This window comes from Dermacentor albipictus, chromosome 1, assembly GCF_038994185.2.
Source record: "Dermacentor albipictus isolate Rhodes 1998 colony chromosome 1, USDA_Dalb.pri_finalv2, whole genome shotgun sequence".
In the NCBI taxonomy this organism is placed as follows: Eukaryota; Metazoa; Arthropoda; class Arachnida; order Ixodida; family Ixodidae; genus Dermacentor; species Dermacentor albipictus.
The window spans coordinates 205,120,635-205,141,948 of record NC_091821.1 but is presented as its reverse complement, the minus strand read 5'-3'; the positions used below and the strand labels follow the sequence as shown (position 1 = coordinate 205,141,948).

General features: G+C 42.0%; 1 protein-coding gene across 2 annotated transcripts; it reads right to left on the bottom strand.

Annotated features, from left to right (window-relative positions):
• Window positions 1-1,320: 1,320 nt before the first annotated feature.
• Window positions 1,321-21,237, bottom strand: LOC139054157 (protein IMPACT-B-like). 2 transcript variants are annotated; one of them, XM_070530780.1, is made up of 9 exons: window positions 20,950-21,234; window positions 20,710-20,832; window positions 20,596-20,648; window positions 20,285-20,347; window positions 18,411-18,574; window positions 10,723-10,826; window positions 7,304-7,377; window positions 7,128-7,221; window positions 1,321-6,008 (listed from the first exon to the last, which is right to left on the bottom strand). In XM_070530780.1, exons 1-9 carry the CDS (start codon window positions 20,986-20,988, stop codon window positions 5,811-5,813), a joined length of 912 nt encoding a protein of 303 aa, XP_070386881.1. In that variant the 5' UTR covers window positions 20,989-21,234; the 3' UTR covers window positions 1,321-5,810. The 2 variants fall into 2 exon arrangements, with proteins under 2 accessions (XP_070386881.1, XP_070386882.1); XM_070530781.1 differs by lacking the exon at window positions 20,710-20,832 and having other exon boundaries at window positions 20,950-21,237.
• Window positions 21,238-21,314: the final 77 nt, after the last annotated feature.

The window sequence follows — 21,314 nt, the reverse complement described above, 5'->3', positions numbered from 1 at the left end:
GTCCAGGACAGATATGGCAGAAAAGTTATTGCATCAAGTATTCAAGCTTAAGAAGATTTAAATGCATGAAAGTGAATTGACACATTACAATTGCCCAGTGCAAACGTGGCAATCCTGCAGATTTGAGATATGTAGAAAAAAAACGATATATTTTGTGCAAGGTACGACATCATTAGCGCGAGCTTATACTGAGAACCAATATTTAAAAACAGGTGCCACAGAAATTCTCTCAAGGTCACAGTAGACTGATGTTCCACAGGGATCCATACCTTTATTATTCCAGGTTTATATTAAGGATTTCTTTGCCAGATAACATTGGTTCCAGAACTTCATTTTGCAGATGACTGTGCAATATACTCTGTAAAATTAACATTTCTTGCGTATCTGTTCTCCAGACTCGCATAAACAGCATTTTAACTGGTGTTGCACTTGGCACATTACACCAAACTGTATTAAACAGCTAATTTCCCAAACAAGTACTACGTAACTTACGTGCTACCTTAATGACATTCTCCTTGAAACTGTGTTGTTTTATCTGTACCTAGGTGGTTATGAAGCTCCAAGTAACATCTACAGCTAACAAAATTTTGTGGTACTTTTGTAAAACCTTAAGCTTGATGTGGCAACACTGAAGTGCACCAAGTTATCGGTTGCAAATCACCTAGGTTGGGAAAAAAGAAATATACACACATGAGTGTAGTGGAGCATACTACATACATATTGCTCATAAGTCAAAGAAAGTTACTGTGCACAAGATGAACTCCTCTAGTAACCAGTCCCTTTGCAGGAGTATGAAGCTTGCATCAGTATATTTGAGTACATCTGCTAGCAGATGGCATGCAAATTGGATACCAGACAACCACAATGTGGTTGGATTTCTTTCAGCCACATTTCCATATTCCAATGTGTATGTGCATTATTGTCTGTCACATCTTTGGCCTTACTATGGGTTAAATCTTGAGAAATGCCTTATATTTTATCAGTTAAATACTTGCACATCCCTATCTTAATTTATAGGGTTTTACATTTCAAAGTTGCACAATAGGCTACAAGTCAAGCCGTTGTACGGCACTGTGGAGCATTGAATGCACGATGGTTAAACCTGGTGGCAAGTGATGAAGTTGGCTGTGCAATACCCTTCACTTTAACTGATGATCGGACACCACCTGTAACCTTGCAGCAAGGGTGGACACAAACACTATCCTGTGTTGGTGACTCACAATGGAAATGCAATTACTATAAAATTGCAGCACTTTTAAAGAAAGTATGGCAAACGTCAATAATCTACAGTGGCGGCACATAGAAAGCAAGGGATCACTGGGTAGTTACAATATTGTGTATTTGTATACTCAATAAGTACAAGCACCGTTACACAACCTACAAGACTTGACAAGCATGATGGACAATACAATGTCACACAAGTTGAACTCCATGCAGTTATGAAATTCACAACAGGAAAAGCATGCAGTCTACTACAAAGCACCATGTACAGGGTGTAGTAAAAGTGATCCAAAGTATACTCTCCACAAGCAATTGAAACTGACAAACTTTCCAAAGGCTTCACATTATTTAAATGCAGCTTTCATTAAAATGACTACCTGCCCAATGGCACCAAAATACGTGGTAGCCCTATGACCACTCTGGAGATGCAATATCCCAGTGTCCTGGCATTTGCTGCAATGCATGTGAGCACTGTGAAATAGCAATGTAAATTTCACAACTTAAAAGCAATCCACGATCATTTCTGCAATCTGAAATGTGAGGTCACATAAGGTGCACTGTTCTCGAATAAAAAACACTTGGTGACCAAGTTTACAGCAGTGTACCAAGCGAAGAAAGGTCAAACGTGGTACAACACTCAACAATTTGCTAGTGCACTCAGTGAAGTTGCACAATGAGAGATTGCTACAAGTGCTACTAATGAAAAGGTGCATGTTTATTTGTGCATGCACCTGCTTGAAATATTGGGCCTTATAAGCGCTGGAAGAGTTGCAAGATTTGGTTGCCATTGCCACAAGTATTAATGAGTGCTTAACACTTGTCAGCTGAAGACAACCATGCACATGGAGTGTCTCAAAGTGAACATATTCCAGCCCATTGGGCAAGTATTTGAAAACGTCTCTATTAGGTCTTTTTTAAGGATATTTCCACTCTGGACTATTTGTCCTCCACTTGAACAGAATGGGAAGTAAGGTGGGGTACCTATACTCCATCTTGCAAATCATTTGCAGTATTACTGAAGCTATGAGGCATTCACAGGTAATACCCTTGCGCAGTGGAATATAGTTCTAGGCGTAACTGTCCAATTATTGGTAGGATTACAGAGTCATTTTTGCTTGGTACATGACGGATTATAGCAATACGCGACATGTTAGGAGCTTTGTGTATGCACCTTGTATTCCACAAATTCTGTGGTGGTGAGCAGATGATGTGACACAGATGAACACACTTTGAGGGGCACTCTGTCTTCCCACTGGATAAGGAGTACTGCAAATGACTTGAGAGATGGAGTATAGGTGGTAGGGGAGGATGATGCACGAGTTTGGCTTCTCTCCTGTAGTTCTGATGGTGATTGATAAATCTCCACACAATGCCCAATTGGGAATTGGGATCCTGGATAAAACTTGAAGGGGTGGCCATGCCACCATGAAATTTTTGGATAACTTTTACCCAATCTAAGTAGGTATGTGGCCATTGGGCCTATCAAGGCTAGTACAATCAGTATCAGTACAATCAAGACCATGGCTTCACACAAGCCGAGTTTAAGGCAGATTCACAGTATGCGATTACAAAAAATTTCATTAATATTTTTAGTGGAAATTTAACTGTATCCAACTTTTGCTTAGTTAATTTCCCTTAATCTTGTTTAAAAGTCTATAAACATGTAGGTAACCATCCACTAATATGGCAGGACAAGCTTAGTACCTCTACCATAGTTGAGTGTCAGATAATTTGTATTGGAGGAACTCACAGGTAGGTAGATTACCTATAAGCACAACTTGTTTGGCTGAAGGTGCTAACAGTGAAATTTGTGGATCTGGCACGTTTTACTATAGAGAAGGCAACATGAGTACAGCACTAAGGAATTCTGGAGAATGCTGCAGAGGGGGAAGTATGTAGTGCAATAAGAATGGCAAGTAAGAGAGAACATGTGTGGGAATTGGACCAGTGGCTTTGTAGATGGAGCTCCTCAATAATAGCTTAAACATTGTGACCATTTCCAAGCCATCAACATAGTCTTGACAGTCGTGGCAGAATAGGCTAGACTTGGAATGGTTCTTCAAGCACGAATGCAATGCTGACTGTGCTTTACTATAAATATAAGCACATCAAGATTGTATTAAAGTGCCCCCTTTATAAGTTCAGGTAAGCACAATGAAATATTTTCAGCAAATAAAATTTTGTTTACAGCAAGGTTGAGACTGAATGCTTATTCTAAATTGAGTCATTTGACCTGAACACACTGCAACATCTAATTAATAGTAAGATGGGCACTACAATGTAAAGCTATTCCAATCTGTTTCTATTTCATTTCTGCCATTAGCCTTCCACGATTGGTCAAATTACAATGCCCACTGCACCTGTCTATCAAAATTTTTTCGGGCTGCGCCTTGCGATGTTGCAAAACCACGAAAACTCGCCACATCAAAGTGAGATGCACATGCTAAAGGTGCATTAATATGCTGAACAAAACTTAAATTTGTTTGGAATAGCTGGAGAGTGCCCTGTTCTAAAAGGGACAGAAGATGGCTGCCCACTGATCGCTGTGGCACTGGCTACTCGAAGCTGCCGGCGTGAACAGATTCCTTTGCGTATAATAAAGTTTGTGTGGCAATATAATGTTGAACCTCTTCACGTATACGACATCACGCTGCCAAGTTTTCTGTACTGAGGACCCATATTAGTATCATTTTTAACTCCCCACTGCATGCTGCTGTGACTTTCTGCCAGCCACTGCAAGCTAAGCAAGGGAAAGTGAACCAATTGCACCACTCTCCTTACCCGGTTATCTACTTTCACTGTGCTAGCTTGCCTCCAACAAACCCTCTCCACTTCTGCATGTTCCTCGCCTCTTGTTGATTAATCGGATAAGAAAAACCTGTCAGGATAGCTATTTGTTTTGAAAGTAAACAAAACTGCCCTCCTATAACCGAGGAGGGCATTTGATTGGGTTCAAACACTGCTGCGGGTCACTGCCCAGTGCTTGCATTGTTAGTTCAGTAAATTTGACGTCACAAGATTGGAATAAAATCGGAATGGAGGGCTCTATATCTTGCTCAGCTTTAACAACACTAAAGGAGTATGTTGCTCTCTTCAAAGCTAGTAAATAATGTTTCACTGCTGTGCACTGGAAAAGTTAGCCATTTATAGTTCGTGGTTGAAAGTTACAGCCTATGCTATAAACCTTTAAAGCTATATTTAATAACTGACACTTTCCACCGACAGCCTAAATAAAAGGTAGAGCGGCACAGACAGTAAGTTAGCCACAAAATGCATACAACAAGGAAGCTACTACATATGTTTCTTTTTGTTTGTTTATATTTAATGGTCTCTCTCCCTTAGACCTATGTATTTATTCCTGAAGCAGCAGTGTCAAGAAAGGCTGTCACAGAGCAAGACAACTAGGCATTGAAGCACAAGTGTGTGTGTCTTGCAATATTGTATAATGTAAATAGTCAACAAGAGACATCACAGACTCATTTGGAAACATTTAAAAGCAACAAATAAAAATATTCACTGCATCAATAAAAACGCTATTCTCTATTGACAGTAACTAAACAAATGACTTTGCAACTTTTACAGTGCAGACTACTTGCTGCCAACAAGCATCATATTCATAATCTTAGGCTCTCTGACTATACCACATCACCATGTGACATGGAGTGTGAAGCTTGCCACCTCTGAAACCATGCCTTATAAAAGTAGGGCACAGTCAATACTGCAAGCAACTGTCGTGAAAGCTCTTGTAGAGAAATTAACTTTCCACAAGTCAAAAATACCCTACAGATGTGCTGTTATCAAAACATGCTTCCAGTTTTCCCTTTCCCAACTTTATTTCTGCTGCAAACTGCGTTTATTCTATGCCTTTTCACTGCACACAATTTTAAAATCATTTAGACATGTATAGCATTGTTCTAAAATGTTTGAGATCTACATATTGGCTGCACACAACTTATTTACAGCACCAGTGCAACTTTCTTGTGAGAAGCTGTGGCTCTGCCACAATTGAAGCAGTGCTCAATGCTGCTATGCAGCACATACAAGGCTCACATGTGCTGAAAGGCTGACAGTCAAAAAGAAATTGTGCACCATGTGCAATATGGTAATGGCTGAGACGACACTTCCAAATTACTTTCAGAAAAAAAATGCAGTAAAGCAATGTAGATTCAGTGAAGCTAGTGCTGCATAGCAAATGGCTCACATATGAAACTAACAAAAAACGCAGGCACTTACATGTGTCATATCGTGATTACTCTAGGTAACACCTAAAAATATTTGGCAAGAAGCATCCAATAAAATCCTAATTAAATGCCATGGCTTGTATGTTACAAACTGGCTAAGTAGAAAAACACTGCACAAGTAATACTACTTCTGCATATTGCAAGAAATCTCTGTCTTCAGCCCTCCACAGGAACACTGCTTATAGCAGCCTTCAACATGGGCACAAATGTTCTTGGTCTCTAGAATGAAAATCTCTCTAGAGTATTTCAGTTGCCACTGGCACGTAATTACCCAGCCTTTTCTAGTGTCGCACTATGGCAGTGGCAGTGCTTGGCACTGATTAGAAGCCTGTGTTCCAAGTATGCCGGTCACATTTTCTTGCTCTTCGTTTTCTTGTGCTTTCCTCCTTTGGTTTTGGAATCGGGTGTTGGCACCTTTTTGATGTAGCCATGTTGCTCAAGGAGATCCCTGGCCACTTTGTTGATGTGCTTGAAGCGATCTGGACCGAGGTGAATTCCTCCATACCAGCGAGTGACAACTATGAGAACATTTGTCACGTCAAGAATCTGAGAGAGCAGGAACAAGCATTAGTTCTTTTGAGGATGGGCGGGAAGAGAATTTTAAGAAGCTAGACTAACAATAGTGATGCAAAGTCATATGCAGCAGTTTTAATGCGATTAGTATTGTTAGGGTACTTCACAAACCTTCCAGGGTCTGTCTATCTATCTATCTATGTCTCTAATCATTTTCCCTGCAACTTGGGTCACTGGCTAGGTAAGTCTATGGTCTAATGGGTAGCTAAGTGGGCTGCTGTTCTGAGGGAACAAGGTTTGAAACCAACCGTCAAAACAATTTGGGTAACACATTATGTGCCACTGTTCGACGAACCTCTTTGATGCCAACTTGGGTCACTGGGTATGTGCCACTACATATGTGCTGCTCTTCAGTGACAAAAAAATATACTTTAACATTTCTCTGGTGCTTGATTGAATTGAACCTGCATCTAGCGGTGTTGAATTGACAACACCGCTAGATGGCACAATGTTTGTAGCGGGAAGTGCGATAGACGAGCCCGGCTGCATACACATTTTGGTGTCAGCAATATGGTGTCGTTCATTGATTCAAAGCTAATCACATTAACTTCAACATCTATCATGAGATGGGTTCAGCAGGAATTTTCTAGCAAACAAATGGAACAGCATCACCACATGATGCACATGTGGCAACATGCATTTAATTGCAATAACAGTGGGCAGTAAGCTTGGATGGGGATCATAGAAACTGCTTTGGTACAGACAAGGAACAGCACATACTGCAGGAACACAGAATGTGAAATGGCATTACCAAGCCACTTAAGGAATGCGAATGAAATTTTACATTTAATCTTAATTTCGAACTCCACATCAGCGCATACAAGCATCACTTCAGGTCATGCTGCCGAGTATACATGGGAACAAAAGTAAATGAAACATGGCATTCTGGTAACCTAACTGTGATGGCACATAACTTGTTCAAAACACAGAAACAGCAGTAGAAATGTCTAAAGCACTTGAGCTCTGGCACATGAGCTGCATGTCACCTGAGTTCTAGAATAGTGTGTGCATCACGGCATCAGAAACTGTTCATTTACTTTCAATTCCCCTTGCGCACAAACCTTACTTGCTGGAGCTGAAAGCTGAACTTACATCTAAAAGATGAAGAAGGCGATTTCCTGCATACGTTTCCCCATCATCCTCAGAGTCTTTGCACATCACAGTCCGTGGTTCTGTTTGAAGAAGGCTAGAAAGGAGATGGCTACTATCACATTTTGTGAATAGCTGTATGTCCGCCCCTAAAATTGTGAAATGATGAATCAGCATACCGATACGCCCAAATGTTGTGTGTGGCTTCTGCAATCTTTTTGTTTGTCTTCAGCTCATCCAAAACTTGTTCAACCTTTGAATGACGAACAGGCACACTATTACAAGTCTTTATCATTAGCAAAATAATAAAGCAATGTGGGGGAACAAAAACAAGAACAACTAAGTTGACTAACCTTTTCACACAGCCTGACATATAATATGGTATACTTGGTCTACAACTCACATGACTCAGTCTTTGGGACAACCGGGCTGCACTTAACTAAGCAATTAAATAACCAATACAAATAGGCCAGAATGAGATTGTAGTATACAATATGCATAGAAGCACATTACTGCTTTAAAGAAACAAAAGTGCTGCAGGAAACTTTCGTGAGAAGTATGTTGAGAAACATCCCAATGCTGACAAGAGCACACACAGCATACAGGGTGTCCAAACTATCATGCACAGTTTTAAAACAGCACAGATCATTTACCTGAATAAGACCAAGTGCATGTTTCTTGGACTGCTGTTGAGAAACTGCTAGCGATATCCTTGCGCCTGACATTCAATTACTTAATTAAAAGCAATTATCTAACCTTTTAATCATTCTAATTGTCAAGTTGTGAATTAGGCAATTCTAGGGAATCGCAAGACAGGTCAAAATAAGGTGCTTCCAGCAAGGTACACATTGTGTGTTTACATTTTCTGGCACGTCGTGAAGGCTGGCGATATAAGAAAAATAATGTGTGAATGCGCACCTGTGCATGCAGAATAGCAGTGCCATGAAACAGTCTCTAAGGGAAAGCAAGCTGTTCATCTTAGGCTCGCCATTCAGGGCAGTGCACTTCCTTCATCTTGATATGCAATAATCGTCGGAAGTCGTTTGCACGTCAGGGAAAGAACATGCATGCTGTTGTCCCTATCGCCTAGCCCAGTAACAGATGAACAGCCTGCTTTTCCGCTAAGAATGTTTGATGGGGCTGCTATTCTGTATGGATGCACAGGTGCGCAGTCACATGGTATGTTTCTTATTTCACGAGCTTTCTTTATTTGTTGGAAAAAGTATACGCACAATGTGTACCTTGCCTAAGACACCTCATTTGGACATATCTTACGACTATATGCAACTGCCTAATTAATATCTTGACAATTAGAACAACAAAACAGTTCAATAATCAATTTGAATTCAATTGAATTAAAGTGGATGTCAGGGGCAAGAAAATTATTGGTGGTTTCTCAACAAGACTCTAAACAACATGCACTCGGTCTTAATCACGTATAATGATCCATGTCTTCTGGCATGAAATGTCTTTAAAAACGGTCCAAGGGGGTCGCTTGCTAAACCACACGTAATGAAAACATGCAGCATTGCCTATACCTTTGAAATTGTGCTACCCACGTGCATTACTTTGGTATCATTGTGTAGAGGAAAGAAGCCATTATTTGAGCATACATGCGTCTCATGCACAGATGGCATCATTGTTACGCCATGCATGATGCGATCAGCTAAATTCAGCCTGGTGAGTGGTGTTCAGAGAGGTGTACCTTGGTAGTATGTTTGTCCATTCAAGCAGGAATGGTTGTGTTTGAAACAGCTAACTACGCCACAGTAGGTATAACTTATCAAACTCAAACTAGTACTAATCAGGAGTTATAAGGTTAACAAGTGTGCAATTTTTGCAGAAATTTCACACTTGCTATGGCCCCCTAGGGATTCGACACGTACAGTACAGAAATGGTGTGAAGAGACTCTGGCAGTAGGACAGGGGGATGCCCCAATACTTTGACCACGGCGGAACATTTCCATCTGCATAGGGAGTGCAAGCACAAGAAATGGAGGCAAGCGCAGGAGTGCCAACCATCTATGAGTGTGGCAGGTGCAGCGCAGGATGATGCCAGGCACCACCAGTAGGGGGCATTTCTTTACCCTAGTGCCCAAACATTCTCCCAATAATAAACGGGTCCACTACAAATAGGAAGCAAACACGATTGCAAAATTAGACCGTAAGATGCCTAACAGCTGTAACCTAAGTTAGGCATGTAAGCTATCTAACGAGTGAATAAATGTCATTTGTGCACTCGGTTATACCATTTCTGTACACAAGTGCCCATGGACTGATGCACAAGATGTTTCATGTACCCCACTCTGGCTGTGTTCCCAATACAGCCTACCCAGTTATTTTATTTTTTTTTTACTTTAGGCTTGATAGTTGGGACACCCTATCTAAGGTGTCCCTCCTAACAGTGACAAAGTATTAAAAATACACCTTCTTTTCATACAAACAGAACCAAGTAGATATTGTTCACAATCAAGTTGTTAAGCCGCCAGCATTTTTTTAAAATTTACATTCATTTCGTTATTTAGAATCAGGATATCTGACTGGTTAACTACTGTCCTAATTGACAAAACATTAAGAGTTGTAGACAGTTATAAGGAACATTAAACTGGCACCTTTTCAACAAGATACAACTAGCCCGTGAAACATGAAAAATACAATGTGATAATTATTTAACTGTGTCAGAAAGCAGCACCCTTACACAGGCTCACGGGGAAACCCTCCCTCCTTCCCTCACACACACACATGCAAGAAGTGGTAGAGTTACGGCTTTATCTGTTGTGCCCCCCCCCCGTAAAAGCACATTGTTTTGGTGTTCGTACAGAACGAGCACCAATAGTTCTTGATTGGCATGTCATGGAATGAGTGTGTGCACAGTTCTCTCTTGTGCTACAATATCTTTCGTAATACCTTCTGTACCCAGTGAGCCTGTTTGAGAGCATTGCTTCTAAATGCAAGTGGGTGCATAATCACATGGTATTTTTTACATTTTAGGGCTTTCCTTTTTCAGCTCAAAGAATTAAGCAAGCTAGTTGTATGTTGCTGAGAACATGCCATTCCAATTTATTTATACCTCTCTACAAGTCACTAACAGGATTCTTGCAAATTAACACAGTAATTCGTGACTGGTAATCAACTGAAATTAACTAATCAAATGTAATGAACAAAAGAATTACTGGTAGCTTCTCAACTCAATTGTGAACAACATTTACATAGTTTCATTCATGCAAAATGATCCCTCTTTTTTTTTTTAATAGCTGCAACAGCCTGTATATACCAGCAAGAGATTGCCAAGTTAAACCTCATTGCTACAGCTGAATGACAACAAAAAAGTTAAAATGTCAGTACCATGCACACTGACTTGCACATAAGCTGACAATATTTAGTTTTGGGAAAATTGTTCATCCTGTAGTCATACATAACATAGCATGATGTGTATAACATAAAGCAAATTGAGGAAAATCATGCATAACACAAAGCACGAAGCCACACTACAAATAGAAATTGTTACAACATATGAGGACTTTTTCCTTAAACCAACACGAAGCAAATTTTCATTGTGATGTGGCAAACAAGAATCATGCACTTGCATGCCACGCACCTCTCTCACGCTGTGAACTTCAGCAAGATGACCTTGGAATACGCTTCTACGGTCCTCGAGTGTTCCACCGTGGAAGATATTCAAGCCATCTCCGAGATCTAAGGCTGAAATTAAAGCAGTTGACAAAAGCATGCAGATTTAGGTAACAATCTCATTTTACTGCTGTCATTAGTAAGAACATAAGCTATGTTGACAGCCTGAAATTTGATCAGTTTGATCTGCTTAGTTTTGATTACTGAAGCTACTGTTTTTTAATGGAATGCCCTAGTATGATCGCTGCAGCAAAATCCTTTGGTATTTTGAAGTTGGTGGTGCTAGGCAGATGGAACAGATACTGCATACTCTGTGAGGCAGGAATCATTCTCAGAAAAGTCTCAGAAAAACTGAGCTGCTTAAAGGGACACTAAAGAGAAAAATGATTTCTTCTGCATCAGTAAATTACCTTTCTATGACACCAAAAACACCACTCTTACCATGACAAGATGCTTGGTAAACCAGAAAAAGCGCAAAAAACAAAAGACGGGTGGCGACGCCTCCTTGAAGTTTCCGCACCTGGTCGCTGCGACGTCATGAATTTTGATGGCATCTTGTGGGGCCTACTTAATCATATAGGGGTACAGATTGACTACATTGTGTTCTAAAGGAACGAAATATTAAACATGGGAAGTTTCGGGAATCTTTACTCAGCCAATGCGGGCCTAATGTGAAAACATACTTTGCAATCCCCGACATCACACCGACGTACCGGCATCGGGGTTTCAGCGCGAAATTCAAATACTGATACTTGGACCTTCATTTACTCATATAATAAACTATTATTTTGAAATAACTGCCTGCAGGGTTCTCAAACAAGGCTTTATTAGTCTCAACTGATTTATTGTTTCGCTTTAGTGTCCCTTTAAAGTGGCAGAAAAATGGCAGGTTTTTGTGTAAATCATTTAAGTGACAAGGGTATTGAGGCTTGTAAACAACTGTGTATTCACTTTTGGTCGTGATTAATGCTAGCAGGACACACACGGAAGTCTACTGGTAAATGGAACATCTAAGCACGAAGCCTAGGCAAAACCCCTCCGTCTCTCGGAACTGACCATCACCAGTGGTGCCCCTCTAACAAGGAAAATATTTGAAAGTTGCAAGGGGTAGCAAGTTATTCAAGCAAGCTAGTATCTCTGCAAAGCTAAAAGGCCTGCATCATCTCACCATTTCACCTTCAAAGTAACGGCAAACTGCCAAGGAATCAGAATCACTAGAGTTCAATTAACTATTTTGTTACTGCATCTATAGAAATCAATCAATTTGATCAACAGTTTTTCTCATTATCATCAGCCTGTTTTATGTCCACTGCAGGATGAATGCCTCTCCCTGCGATCTTCAATTACCATCCTGCACTAACTGATTCCAACTTGTGCCTGTGAATTTCCTCATTTCATCGCCCCACCTAGTCTTCTACCGTCCTTGACTGCGCTTCCCTTCTCTTGGCACCCATTCTGTAACCCTAATGGTCCACCGGTTACCTAACCTAGGCATTACATGACCTGCCCAGCTCCATTTCTTTTCTCTTAATGTCAATTAGAATATCGACTATCCCTGTTTGCTCCCTGATCCACACCGCCCTGTCTAACGTTATGCGTAACATTCTTCGTTCCATTGCTCTTTGCATGGTCCTCAACTTGTTCTCAAGCTTATTTGTCAGTCTCTAAGTTTCTGCCCCATATGATAGCACCGATAAAATGGACTGATTGTACACTTTTCAATGATCATGGTAAGCTTCCAGTTGGGAGCTGACAGTGTCTGCCGTATGTGTTCCAATCCATTCATCTTCTGTAAATTTCCTTCTCATGATCAGGGTTCCCTGCGAGTAATTGACCTAGGTAAACAGGTTTCTTCAGACTCTTAGAGGCTGACTGGCAATCCTGAACTCTTGTTCCCTCGCCCAGTTATAGATTATTATCTGTCACCTGCATATTAATCTTCAACCCTACTCTTACACTCTCTCTCTTAAGGTCCTCAATCATCTGTTGCAATTTGTCCCATGTTGCTGAACAGGGCAATTGATCCTCACTCCTAAGCCTTCCCAGTCTAATCGCTTGAATACTTCTTCCAAGCATGCAGTGAATAGCATAGAAGAGATTGTGTCTCCTTGTCTGACCCCTTTCTTTATAGGTATCTTCCTACTTTTCTTGTGGAGAATTAAGGTAGCTGTGGAATCTTTGTAGATACTTTCCAAGATATCTACATCAGCATCCTGTACTCCTTGATTACGTAATGCCTCTATGACTGCTGGTATCTCTACTGAATCAAATGCCTTTTCGAAATTTATGAAAGCCATATAGAGAGGCCGATTGTACTCTGCAGATTTCTCAATTACCTGATTGATGACATGGACGTGATCCACTGTAGAGTATCCCTTCCTGAAGCCAGCCTGTTCCCTTGGTTTACTGAAGTCTAGTGTAGGCCTCATTCTATAGGAAATTATCTTGGTGAATATAGTATATAATACTGGGAGTAAGCTAATGGGCCTATAATTTTTCAATTCCTTAACGTCTCTCTTTTTGTGGATTAGTATGTCGGCATTGATCCAGTTCGCTAGGACACTTGAAGCCGATAGTTTGCATACAGGGCCGGCAGTTTTTCTGTATGTTCAATATTTCCGTTGGAATAATTCTCGCAACATCATGCGCTCTCTGAAATGACTTAACTTCAACTATTTGTCAGAATTGACAATATTTGTCAGATTGGGAAGTCTGGAAATATAAAACTTCGACTGGAGGTACTGTCGAAACTAGCCTCCAGTGCTCCTAAAACTTCAATAAAAAAAGACACAAAACTTGCACTTTAGTTGACTTGGCAACATAATTTTTAAATGACAGCAGCAGTGAAGACACAGAAGCTACTCTCAGGTTGTCAATTTCCTGATCAGACATGTAGGCTGTCTTATGATGTCTCAAACAATGGTAGGTAGATGCTCACGAGTGCCTGTTATTTTGACAACTGTGTTAGAGAAATCTCAAGTGCAATTTTATTTTCCTCACCATGGGTTGCTTTTATCCACCAGTGGTTCAACAGCACATGTACAAATTATGAGCAAACCTTCCCACAGTCGATTTCGGACCTACTTTCAACTTAAGCTTGACTAGCTGTCTAATCTTGCATTCTGAACATCGCCTGTGCAAATTCCCTTATTCATTACTGTACAATATCGTCAAACACTCCAGATTACTGTACAGCACTGTACAGAAATTGAACAAAGCATGTGGAGGCTCCAGTGCCAGTTGTATGCACACTAGACCACCCTGCTTGCACAGAAAAGCCGATTGAACACAATAATTGAGTAGGAGGAGGCTTCTGCATGCTCCCTGACCTGACAACCATTGCTTCTCAAATATTTTACTCGCGAGCTGCAAGTTAAAAAAAAAAAAAAAGAAACTCAAACTTTTTAGCTACACCCACATTCGTGCCGTGTTCGTCTGAAAGTTACAGCCTACATGAACTTGTTACAAGGTTCACGAGAGTTTTGCAAAAGTCTTCACAAATTAGCGACATATTAGGGACCAGTGTATAATAAATCAATTTTGTCTGCTTTAGATGTGTAATTAGGTTCAATTCAGAGAAATGTGATAATTTTGATTGTCGAGTTACAGAGTTGTAAACTTGGTAGTCAAGTTTGGTTTTTTTTTTCTTAATTTTTTTTTTCAAGAACCTTACCAGAAAAACGGACGGCTTCAATAAAAAATCTGCTTGCTGCAATCACTAGATTATTACTTTTCTTAAAGTACAAGAAATTTCATCAAAATTAGTGCTGCAGTTGCCAAGGAAAGCTATTTCTCTATTCCCAAGTATTAAGATATAAGGGCGAATCAGAAAGTATTTGACCCTATCTTTTTTTATTAGCCAAAGTAAGGCACATAGAGCTAATTACAAATATACATACTATTCTAAGTACCTTGCACTATTTCTCTACATAGTCCCCACACCAGTTCAGACATTTGTCCCATCACAGCACTAAATTTGAGATACCCCTGTGGTAGAATTCGTCCGGCTGACTGTGGAACCACCGCCGGACTGCTGTCTTGGCTTCATCATTGCACGTGAATCGCTGTCCTGCCACGTCGCACTTCTCAAAGCAAGTCACCTTTCCCCATATGTAGGCTGCATTTCCCTGTAGATTTCGATGAGCGTTTACCCCTTGCTCCATAGAAAACGAATCACACTTTGTTGCTCATACGCCTGGGACGTGTGAAGCGCAACTGCCATCTTCAACAACTGACAGCAGTGCTGTGCTACGGAGTTACCGACAAATAAGGTCGGGCCGGTCCAAGAAAGGTGCACCGCTAGGAATAGATATGTTGACGTTGCATATACAGGCATAATTTGGCTTTAAAAAAAAAAAAGAAAGAAGGGGGGAAGGGAAGGGAGAAAGGGACTTGCTATCCAACAATAGGTCAGTGTGAAACCACCAAAAGCATGTGCGCTTTTCACAAGGAAGACAATGCTATTTCAACAGCTACAGAGGAGCCATGTACATTTTCGCAACACGGAAACATTCTTCAGCATACAACATACCAAGGGACCGCTGCCACTGCAGAAGTGTCGCAAGCCTTAAGCGTCACACCTCGTCACACCTTGTCATGTGACAGTAGTGCCCATTCATCATGTCGTCTCAGTGGCCTCAGAACAGCCTTTGATGAGGCCTGGCACAATACTTTCGCCACTAGACAAGTCTCTCAAAGGCAAGCAGTGTGCCAGATGCCCACAGATCACCACATCAATTTACAAAACAAATCAAAGGTTAATTCTGATGGAAAGACTACCTCAACAGCTCCTGCAGAAACATCAAAGACCAAGATCAACTCTGTCAACAACTTCAGCAAACACGACAATGGCTTTAACACAAACGACGTCAAAGGGCATCACCTAAAACGCAGATGCGACAAGAAAGACGTGAATGCGCAATCCACCTAAACCCAAGGTGAACTCAAGTATGTCGTGTTCCAAGAAAAGGATGTCACCAAGGACCTTATCAGCACCACCATTCAAGACTCCGCTTATTTCGGGGACAACGGCAACGACCCCACATGCGACAGCGAAAAGGACAAGGGCACTTTCACAACATACCAGAGCAACAGAGATGTCGCTTCAACGACCCAATTCACCTAACGTTCGAGCAAAAGACACTGTGTGTCTACAGGTCACAACAACACCCAATTTCCCATGGCTGCCATGTGTCCAAACCTATTAAGATCAGGGCATGCATATGTCGTCCGGGGTGCAAGAGCCAGCCTTGGCCACCTGAGCTCTGCTGGACGTCACCGGACTGCCATTGTTCATGCGAAGCGATTAAGATGGTATCATCCGTCCCTGTACCTGCGTCTCTCTTGGGGAGAGGGGGAAGCGTGCGACGAACCGTAAAAGGTTGGTACAGTGAACTAGTGGTCAAGGAGGAAGACGGAGAATAAAGGCAGTGTTCAGGCGACCTTGTTTGTCTCTGTCCGCAACCTTCTGCTTGTGTCACTAATATATAATCTGGTTCAAATCCCAGGTCTGCTTAGTGAACAGGTCGTTAGTGAAAGATGGCAATTGCACTTCGCACCAAAACGTTTTCCGGTACCCTTGTTGGGAATTACTGAAAAAAATATTGAACTCGAGGAAATCCATAAGGTTCGCGCGAGTATACTATATGCTCGAAGATTTTGACAGGAATGCATGTTAATGAAATGGGATGGTAAATATCAGGAGAATGTACACCCATGAGCAAAAGTATATGGACCAGGGATTGCGCGATAAAGCCAATTTTTTCTGCAGCCTGTGAATGCAACTTGAAACTGAGGACTGCAGTCCAAACTTAGCATTGGGAACATTCCAGCCTACTCGTCAATTTCCGTTTATGCATGCTAATTGCAAAGAAATTAAGTTTTTTTCGGAGACCCTATTGTCCGTATACTTTTGCTCACGGGTGTACATCACCTGACTTATGCATGCCAAACCACCTTCGCTACCCTTCCAGTCCGAGGGCAGCGCGTACATTTATAATGAGTGTTGAAAAACTTTCGATAGAATCAACGATGAATATATTTGTGTACACTTCAGCATTTTTGATGAAATGCAATCAGGACCTGCTGATGATGACCTTGCGTGCATTTGTGGGCTTCTTTCATGCTCAGAGAAACACTTATGTAGCACGTATTAAGGTACAGAAAGCTGTATCAGGAGTTTTTCATGTTGCTCTACAATTTTGTCATTGACACTTTTCATATAGTTATAATGTTTGAGAAGTTGATTGAGACTAATTATGTAATTAAGCATGATGTAAAAAATACTGACTCGGCAGCCTCCTCAATGAAGACAGTTCTTCGGGGGGTAAAGAAAACAACCAAAACTCGCTATCTTTGTGCTATTCTCTTTAGATTATGGGACACCACGTGAATATATGGTACACCAGCTTTCTTATTACTAGATTCTGTGATTCTGGCTATCTCATCAGTTTTTTGAAGAGCATTTCTGCAACAGAGACCTGCACATGCACAGGTAACCTGCTTTCGATAACCTTTCCGACCGACACTATACAGCTTCCATCATTGAGCGTGGGCAGGATTTCTACAGAGCATTCTTGAAACACATATTTGCCACACCTCTTTTTGCCAACTTAGTGTGTGCGGAATGAAATAGTAACAGTGGTTTGCTAGCTCTAGGCTCATACCGCCAGCAACTGTTGTTGTCCTTAAACTCAAAGAAAATGTCGAGAAAACACATCTGGCAGCCAATTATAGCCGCACTGCTGTAGCCACATGCTGCTGCTTCCCCCCTTTCCCTTATTCCTGCCACCTCCGGCACACGTCCCTTGAAGCTACCAAGGTGGTGTTTTTGTGGTGGCTGGCATTTCTTAAAAAGGGGTAGATAATTTTTGGCCGTGTCAGCAGTCATCCCATCCTCGTCACCAGTTTGTTGTAGCTTCGAAGGGGCGGCTGGACAGAGGATCTACGGCATGAGGCCGAAACGGCCGGGGCGCGCAGCGCCGCAAGAAAAAGCCGGACTGCTTCAGTCGGGGACAAGACCAAGAATGATTTTATTTCCGTCAGGCGTCAGGGCGCCACTTTGCACCAAACACCGTATGATGCCTGCAGCGTTTCCACTCGCGGAAATAAAATCATTCTTCGTCTGGTCCCTGACTGAAGCAGTCCGGCTTTTTCTTGCGGCGCTGCGTACCCCGGCCGTTTAGGCCTCATGCCATAGATCCTCTGTCCGGCCGCCCCGTCGAAGCTGCAACACTTGGCAAGTGGTTGATGCAGAGAGATGTGTCGCGGGTTCATGTCAGTGGCAGAAGCCGACTGGTTACCACACTAGTCAGGCAGTCCACTCCATCAGTCCTAATATCTTCAGCCAAACATCACCCAGATTATCTTCAAGAAGTGCCAAGTGGAAGAAAAGTCCAGGGTTCGTATCAGAGGATGGAGCGGATTATTTACCGTAGAAGTGCGACAGTCCAACACATTTCAGTACTGCAACAAGAAGTTACTGATGGCAAAGATATTGGTGAAGCTAAGTGCAGTGGTAAGATGTTATTTGATATATAAGAAGTATGATTATCATTACACACAAGCTTGCTCACCCCATCTTTTGCAAGTTTTAGCTCTATTAATGCCAGTTCAAAATCTGTAGTCGCAGTCTTACTGCAAGACATTGCACTTTACCTGAAGATCGATCAGATTCCAGTGTCAGCTGCTGAAACTGTTCCACCACTTCAGGCGCTTCATCGTCACTGGCAGCTGGTGATTCACACTCTGCAGCATCTTCATCAAGTGCTTTGCGAGCAATCTCAATCCAGTCGTAAAGGATGTTTTCACCCAGATGATTACTGTAATAACATATTTGTGTTGTAATTTAGGCTTGCCAAACATCCCAAGTGCATACTAAGGAAGCAAATATTAATAGAAAATTAATTGTATTGAACAGCACCCTATTCATCATGCAGAAAGCACATACAGTCACTATTACGTACAAAAACATACACTTGCTGTGAACCAAAGAGGCACATGCCCTAACCCTTATAAAACTTGCAACAGTCGTCGAGGCAAATCAGGAATAGTTGCTACGCAGAAAAATAACATCCAAAGTAGAAGGGAAAAATCAATGTGGATATAAAGAATTTCGTGTAGAGGAAGAAACATCCATAAGCTGCCACACTCTTCTCGTGTCTGGACCTTAAATGGTTGCAGACGTGCTTCACCTCCAGGTTCATCACCACCATGCTTTATGGATGCCTTGAGGGCATTCTTGGTGTTGTGGCATTTTGTGTAGAGCTTTGCCTCAACGACGCCCCACACATAGTAGTTGAGCGGATTGCAGTCGGTACTGAAAATGGGGGGGAGGGGGGGCACAAATTGGGAGACCAGTGGTAGGACACATTGTCCCAAAGCCACAATTCTGTCTTCCTTGCTTTTGTGCACCAGAGCAGAGTCCTGCTGGAACAAGTAATTCCTTCCAGCAGCCACTTTGTCTACCCAGGGCTTCAGAACTGTTTCCAATAAATTAATGTGGCCATCAGAAGTCACCTTCACTGCTGACCACAGGCAGCACCATCAGAGAGTTGGGAAACTTGTACGCAATTGCAGGTATGTTAGTCACATTCTGGCATATCCAGCAATCATGGTGGTTCACCATCCTGTTTTGACTGCAGTTCTCATCCAAGAACCTCGGGAAGGCAGCACTGGCATTCCTTCAGGTCATGCAGGAAAGCCTAAACCATCAGCTTCTTGTCACACTTGTTTTCAGTTAAAAGAGGGCGGTTTCTCAATGCAAAAGATGTGTACTGCAGGTCTTCAAGCACTGCCATACTGATTCTGGACCTCGCCATGCCCATTGCTTTTGCGAGGTGGTTCATATTAAGCCCCGGGTGTTGGTTAATTGCTTGCTTCAATTGTTGAAAGAATTCTGCTGTTCTTTCGCAATCTATTTACTTTGTGTTTGACTCGGTCTACAGTGACATATTCCTGTATGTTGCATTCGCTTGCGATTTTTTGTAGCCAAACCATGCAGTAATTTGCTGGCACGCTCTTCCGGTGTGAACCAATTCAAGTATCGCCACCCTCCTGTAGTATTTGTGCCTTATCATTGAGCAAGTTCTTGCGTATTGCTTATTGTTCCATGGTTCATCATTGAACAACATTACAGCACATGCCAAATTTCCCTGTTATCTTTACTACAATGCTGCCAGGCTGAACATGAAAGAGCTCGGGTTTCTTTCAATGATGCTGCAGAACACCCAAGTTGTAAGTAAACAGTGCCTTGCCTGCATAATTCTAGTAATACAGGTATTGGAGCCGGTTTTCGTTTGTTCCCATTGCGTTTTGTTTTGAAAATGGGCATGCACGTACACCTCGCCAAATTCGAATAGATGCATGTAATTCTAAAACTTATTAAACTGCACCTTACAGCTGGCTTTTACTGTGCTTTGGAACACTCTTAGCACAATGTTGTGCAGCTCATTCTCAAAAAGTAACAGTTCATGCAGAATTTATGATGCCATGTAACTGCACTTGACAACAGTATGTGAAGTGCGACATACTAAAAATGATCATCCAGGGCAGCCAAGAGCCTTGCTTTCCTCTCCTGGGTCATCCATGGCGCGCTAAAAAATTTTAAAAAGAAGAAAATGAAGATATTGATTACATGACACCGGGCAAGCTGTATATAGAGGGCCGAGTGCTTACAGCTAGCTCTCTGCTCAAAATTAAGAACAGTGTCATGCATTTCCCAGCTAATTGTCCTTGTGCAAAATGCATATATGCCGGCCAGCAACTAACACACCCCATATGTTAGCTGCAAGGCCGTGATCAGAAGGTGACAATCATCCTCGGTGCAATATCGTGTACTTACCTTATCTCGTAAAACGGTGGTGCTTCAGACGGGTACTCAGGTGGCAGTGTAACCTGAAATTTTTTTCAATTATCAAGATAATGACCGCCATATGCGCTTTGGGTCACTAACTACCTGAAAACTCAGCTTGTCGCCGGTGGATTCGCTGCACAATACAATTTTGTAGACGCGATTAGCAGCATCTTCCACCTTCCAGTCGTCTTGATATATTGCGCTCAACGCCTCTATTTCGTCAGCCTAAAGTAACACAAAATCAATGAAGATATACGCTTGGGCTGCCCAATAATAATGCTTCGGCATGAAATGGTACCACGATGCGCTGGCATCGCCTGATACTGCTTGTAAGCGCCTTACCTGAGACGAAACGTTATCTGCTGCAGCCACATGATCCATGCCGTGCGACTTGTCCAGAAAGCAATCGCTCCGATGTAACAAGTGACTGACAGCATAACAGCACGCACTGTTACTGCTGTTACCTCTTGCAACAATTTTTGATGCGTATCACAGCTGTCGCTTCGGGCGGAACACGTGAACCTCAACACACGAACACGGCAGCACAAACTGAAACTATAGATGTTGCCGCGTTGAAACCGTGCGTGCGCAAGCGCATGGCAACACACCCCCACGCCCCCACCGCCTTAAAATGCACTGTCTGTATGTACTACATCGCCACATCTCCAGGGCCACATCGCCACCGAGATTTTGTAGTTGCTGCGCAT

Excerpts from the sequence above, each read along its gene's own strand:
- LOC139054157 (XM_070530780.1), bottom strand. The coding sequence starts at position 20,988 with ATGGATCATGTGGCTGCAGCAGATAACGTTTCGTCTCAG. Across the intron at positions 20,833-20,949 it reads CAGATAACGTTTCGTCTCAG|GCTGACGAAATAGAGGCGTT; the intron begins GTAAGGCGCTTA and ends GTGTTACTTTAG. Across the intron at positions 20,348-20,595 it reads CCACCGTTTTACGAGATAAG|CGCGCCATGGATGACCCAGG; the intron begins GTAAGTACACGA and ends AAAATTTTTTAG.